Genomic DNA, 6000 nt, shown 5'->3' with positions numbered 1-6000 from the left:
CTTAAAAAGAAATACAGTATCATTTGAACTGAGGCCACTTTCGATTCCTTCAAGAACCTTTCAATGGATGGTTGTATAAAACATTATTGATCTGATGATTGGTAATGCGCTGCAGGAGGGTGCAGAACCATGTTAAATGAGCTTCACATGGTTCAAAACGAGGTTCTGAAACCGAAACACCTACACATCTTTAATAAGATAAGGGGTTCTTCCATAGAGGCAGTGGTTCTCTATAGAACCAGGAATGGAATCATCATTTGAATGCTAAAATATTTCTTCAACTACCAGACAAAGCTCTTGTAGATGGTTCCTTATAGAACCTTTAAAAATGGTTATATATTTTTTTATGTATGATGACTTGATGAATTTTTTAACACTATGTAGAACCTTTTTTATGTAGAACCATTTTTGTAAAGTCCCTGTAAACATGAACATGAGGAACCTTTTTGCAAAGTTTACAAAGAACCTGTACATAATGTAAAGGAACCCTTAATTATGCGTAAAGCATTATGTGAAAGTTCTGTACATCTCTAGGTGAGGTTCCTAATACTCAAACCTCACACATCTGTTTTAAATGTGCTTCTTACAGGACCCTTATTATGGCATGGTTTTTACATAGAACAACAATATTGCAATAGTAACCTTTCATGGTTCTAGATAGAACCATTTTAATGTTAATTTATTTATAACAATATATATATATATATATATATATATATATATATATATATATATATATATATATATTTATTCATTTTAGTTGCAATGGACCTGCATGAGTCACTGCCTTTACTGAAGGACCATTGGAGAACCCTTTTTAATAAGACAGTAACACTACATTTAAAATCAAGCCAATGAGCAGCCTGGAACCTTCATGTATAACAGCGCATGCTTTTACATAAACCTAATGCAGGGTATTGTACTGCACAGAAGAAAAGCACCTGAAGTGGCTGTTTGTTTGTTTGTTTATTTATTTATTTATTAATACTGCACATACAGCAGCTTGCCTAACAGCTCTACCTATGCTTTTACATACAGGTAATACAGGCTATTATGCCATACAAATAAATAAATAAATAAATAAATAAATAAATAAATAAATTGCACTCCAAATGTTACATCTCTCTCTCTCTCTCTCTCTCTCTCTCTCTCTCTCTCTCTCTCTCTCTCCCTTCTCTTTGTAGGTGTCGAGTGCCCAATGTGCCACCCGATGGATTTTGCGCCGCGCTGTGCCACCTTGTTCTCCTCCATCTGGAGACAAATCACGCTGCTTCCGTGACCCTCAGAGCACCATGAACCTTAGCTGCAGGAGACGGAGAACAGAAAAGTAGCCACTTCGCCGCTTCTGGAGGGACGTAGACTGAAAACGAGAGAGCAAAAAAAAAAGCAAACAAACAAAAAGAGAAAGACGATGGCGGAGCGGAGAGAGGAGACGCAGAGAGATGCTTGGGCTGGTTGGCTGTTTCTGCTGTGGATTACATGCTGCTCGGCGGCACCTTTGAGCGACGAATCTCAGAGTTTACAGAGTTTACAGAGTTTACGGACGACCTCGTCGGCAGCCTTGCGAACCAGAGCGGTAGAGGGACAAAAAATCCTCAGCCGCGCCAAGAGGGGATGGGTTTGGAATCAAATGTTTGTGTTGGAGGAGTTCACTGGACCCGATCCAATTCTGGTTGGCAGGGTGAGTTTCTCTAATTGTCAGCTGGACATTAAACTTGCTTATCATGTGGAAACATTAATTCTGCTTGTCGGAAATGCCTCGGAGTGCGGTTCACGTTTTGGGTTGGGGGGGAACCCACTAGACTGGCACTGGGGTTTTTGGTTGTTCTGCTGGTCTTCTTTCACCACCAGAGTGAGTTACGTATGTGTGACAAGTTGAGTTTCTGCAGAGCGTTGGTTCTATGGATGCAGGTGTTCCCAGCTTTTTTAAGAACCATTTGCACGTGTAAAATTGGAAGGGCTGGGCAATTAATCAAGAATGAATCAAAACTGACATCAGAACCTGTACCTGAACCTTTTTTTAACCTTTTAAGGTTCCTTAACGGTTCCTCGAGCACATTAGGAGGTTCCTCCACATTTTCAAATAGAAGAACCTCCAAATGTTCCTTGAGGATCTCACATATTAACAGTGCAACTGTCTGTGTTCATGTACCGTCCCCTTAAATGCATTCTACCGAGGGTGGAGTCATGTGACCTTGGCCCATTCAGTCTGCGACAGTCGAGTCAACCGAACAGTTCGAGCATCGTCTATAATCGCTCATTATATTGTAATCAAGGTAAAATGTTCCATTAGTCATGATACTGATTTGAGGTCTCATCACCCAGCACTAGTAGATGGTTTCTTACAGAACCTCTTGTGAAAAAAATAGCCATTTTTTTACATATTGTGAAGTTTTGGGTGGTCCTCTTTAACCACATCAGAGTTGAGCTGTGTATAGCTACAGTGTGTGTTGACAGATGGGCACTTTGAGATAGCCACTCAGGTTCTGTAGATCAATGATTCCCAACTCAAAAAAGGGAGAGAACCTCTTGTAGATGTTTCTTGCAGAACCTCTTTTGAACAAAAATAGTCACTTTAAGTTTTGTATAAAATGCAGTTCTGCATATTGTGAAAGTCAGAGGCATGCAAACAGGGTTCTGGCCAAACCTTAGAACCTTCGGAGAACCATTTTTTTTTTGGTAAATGAGTCTTTTTAAGGATAGCAGTGGAGAATCTAGCAACAATTGGAATGTCACTTCTTCCAATGGTTCCAATTTCAAAGAACGAGATACTTTTATGTTATTCTGATGTTTCAGAGATCAAACACTGCAGAAAGAAAAATACACAGACACACAAACACACACACACACACACACACACACACACATATATATATATATATATATATATATATATATATATATATATATATATATATATATATACATTTCTGCTTGATTGATGGAATTCCATCAATCCACTCACACCAGTGGGTATCAGGGTGATGTGAACCAATATTCAGTCAAAGGACAAGAAAAGCATCTCCTAAACTACCTGGCTGCTGTTAGTGGGGTGTGATTTGTGAGTGTGGGGGAGTGTATAGTGAGAGATATCTGTGTGTGTGTATGTGAGAGAGAGAGAGAGAGAGAGAGAGAGAGAGAGAGAGTGTGTGAGTGTCCTGGTTTATTCAGGTCTGTTTGGAGGTCCTAAGAGGGTTCTGGAAGAGCGGGCCAAAGCAGCTTGTTCACAGATCAGTGCAAGTGTGAACCTGGGGAGACCCAACCTGGCTCTCGCCACCTCCAGACACACCGGCACACACACACACACACACCTACACAAACACATCATGTGCCTCAGAAATCCTCTCCTAGAAAAAAAACTACCAAAAAAAACCTGAAAAAGAGGAGCTGGGAATCGATTTCTGCCTTTTGCTTGTTTTTAAGAGCACATACAGTAGCTCGCCTCAAGAACTCCACTCTACATGCTTTCATCCAGTGAATGCACCTCAAAAACCCCACTATTATTATTATTATAGATAAATACATCAATATATATATATATATATATATATATATATATATATATATATATATATATATATATATATATATATAATAAGGCCACATGCAGACTTTATAACATGTGTATAAGTAATGAATAACACATTGAAAAAGCAATGCTTGTGTATTTATAAACAGCTGCCGTCAGTGCTGTTAGCTACTCAACAGTGTATAGACACAAGGGTAGACATTAGACCCCCTAAAGCATTGTTCTATTACTAAGCTGTCTTATTACTAATGATGCTTTATAACAGTGTTATAACTGAAGCAGAGGTCTATAACATTAGATTAAGGACCATTACATCAATATAGAGCCATTTGCTTCATAAACCACCTTCATAGTTATAGTGTATTGACATACTGTTTATAAACAGAAAAAAATTATTACAGTAGTAATAATAGGTCTTTCTGTAGTTGAACTACATCAGCCGGTTTATAAGCACTTTATAACATAACAGGGTATAACAGGGATCCTTACAATAAGTCCAGGAAGGTTGTATAACACAAGTATGTGAAAGCAGACGCTTGAAGTGCTCTTTAATGTGGCATAATTCATTACGCAGCGCAATCGCAGGCTGCATTCTGAAGGTCGCCACAAGGGGCACTATTGCAGCAGCCACACCTGGCCAAGCGGTCTTCACCACTGGTGTGCTTTCCTCTGCTCTGCTGTCATTGCAGAACATTGATTTCACAAGGCTCTCACAGGACTAGTCCACTCATTCACTCGAACATAATAATAATAATAATAATAATAATAATAATAATAAATTCACAAAATTTTGTCAAATTCAGTGTAAAATGGCACTTTTATTGGATTTAGGACACGTGACATTGTCTGAGTATATAATGCAGCAGAAGTGGGTTATTATTCACAAGGTTGTGGGTTCGAAGCCCATAAGCTCTGGGGGACTGTATTCTTCTGTCTTTGTGAATATAATGACAATAAAAAGTACTTTAAGGCTTTAGAACATTTTTTTTTATTGCAGGTTCGGAAAATATTTATTCACACTGCTGCAAGGCAAAAACCTTGTATCTCCTTGAATTTTTGTTGTTTTTTATATTTGCCATTATGTGAATACTGAATGAGTTTCATGATGCATGGAAATGGACCAGTAGAAATGCTTCAAAATGACTATAATGAATAAAAGTCAAGAAGGTTTTTAGCTCCTGCTGTTGCTGGCTGTAGCAGTTGGAATCACAGTAGCTTCGTTTACCAAATTTTTGATTTTTGACCTCCATCATTTGCTTCAAAACTGAGAGTTTTAATCATCCCAGTAATATAAATCACACCCTGGGTTTGAACAGAAGGACTGAGTGTTGGCTGTGTACTGGCTGGGCGTCGGCTTTTGAATGTCATTGACATGGGTTGATTTTTTCCAGCCTGTAAATGTTGCTGCAGCACAAATATTAGATATTAATATTAGATTAGATTTGATTAAAAGTACAAGGCACCGTGCTACAATGCGGACCTAGCAATATGATACAAACCAGACATCGCAGTATATTACCAGAGTCTACAGTCTCTCATTAGGGTGAATATTAATGACGCTCTAAATGTAGGTATTGTGATATACGCTGAGGAGGCGGAGCTACAGTCTCTCATTAGGGTGAATATTAATAACGCTCTAAATGTAGGTATTGTGATATACGCTGAGGAGGCGGAGCTACAGTCTCTCATTAGGGTGAATATTAATAACGCTCTAAATGTAGGTGTTGTGATATACACTGAGGAGGAGGAGCTACAGTCTCTCATTAGGGTGAATATTAATAATGCTCTAAATGTAGGTATTGTGTTATACACTGAGGAGGAGGAGCTACAGTCTCTCATTAGGGTGAATATTAATAACACTCTAAATGTAGGTTTTGTGATATACACTGAGGAGGAGGAGCTACAGTCTCTCATTAGGGTGAATATTAATAACTCTCTAAATGTAGGTTTTGTGATATACACTGAGGAGGAGGAGCTACAGTCTCTCATTAGGGTGAATATTAATAACGCTCTAAATGTAGGTATTGTAATATACACTGAGGAGGAGGAGCTACAGTCTCTCATTAGGGTGAATATTAATAACGCTCTAAATGTAGGTATTGTGATATACACTGAGGAGGAGGAGCTACAGTCTCTCATTAGGGTGAATATTAATTACGCTCTAAATGTAGGTATTGTGATATACACTGAGGAGGCGGAGCTACAGTCTCTCATTAGGGTAAATATTAATATCGCTCTAAATGTAGGTATTGTGATATACACTGAGGAGGAGGACCTACAGTCTCTCATTAGGGTGAATATTAATATCGCTCTAAATGTAGGTATTGTGATATACACTGAGGAGGAGGAGCTACAGTCTCTCATTAGGGTGAATATTAATAACACTCTAAATGTAAGTATTGTCATATACACTGAGGAGGTGGAGCTACAGTCTCTTATTTGGGTGAATATTAAGTGTAGGTATTGATTAA

At 38.5% G+C, this 6000-nt stretch overlaps 1 protein-coding gene across 4 annotated transcripts in view; it reads left to right on the top strand.

Annotated features, from left to right (window-relative positions):
* Positions 1–6000, top strand: part of cdh8 (cadherin 8) — a 166561-nt gene that overhangs the window by 2983 nt on the left and 157578 nt on the right. For 3 of the 4 annotated variants that reach the window (XM_072671725.1, XM_072671726.1, XM_072671728.1), the window contains exon 2: positions 1185–1681. In XM_072671725.1, the coding sequence (XP_072527826.1) occupies positions 1412–1681 (270 nt within the window). In that variant the 5' untranslated portion in view covers positions 1185–1411. Of the gene's footprint in view, positions 1–774; positions 1039–1184; positions 1682–6000 lie in introns of those variants that run through there. The other variant, XM_072671727.1, reaches the window with a different exon arrangement.

Source organism: Salminus brasiliensis, chromosome 25, assembly GCF_030463535.1.
Source record: "Salminus brasiliensis chromosome 25, fSalBra1.hap2, whole genome shotgun sequence".
NCBI lineage: Eukaryota > Metazoa > Chordata > Actinopteri > Characiformes > Bryconidae > Salminus > Salminus brasiliensis.
This window is presented reverse-complemented; position numbering and strand designations above follow the sequence as displayed.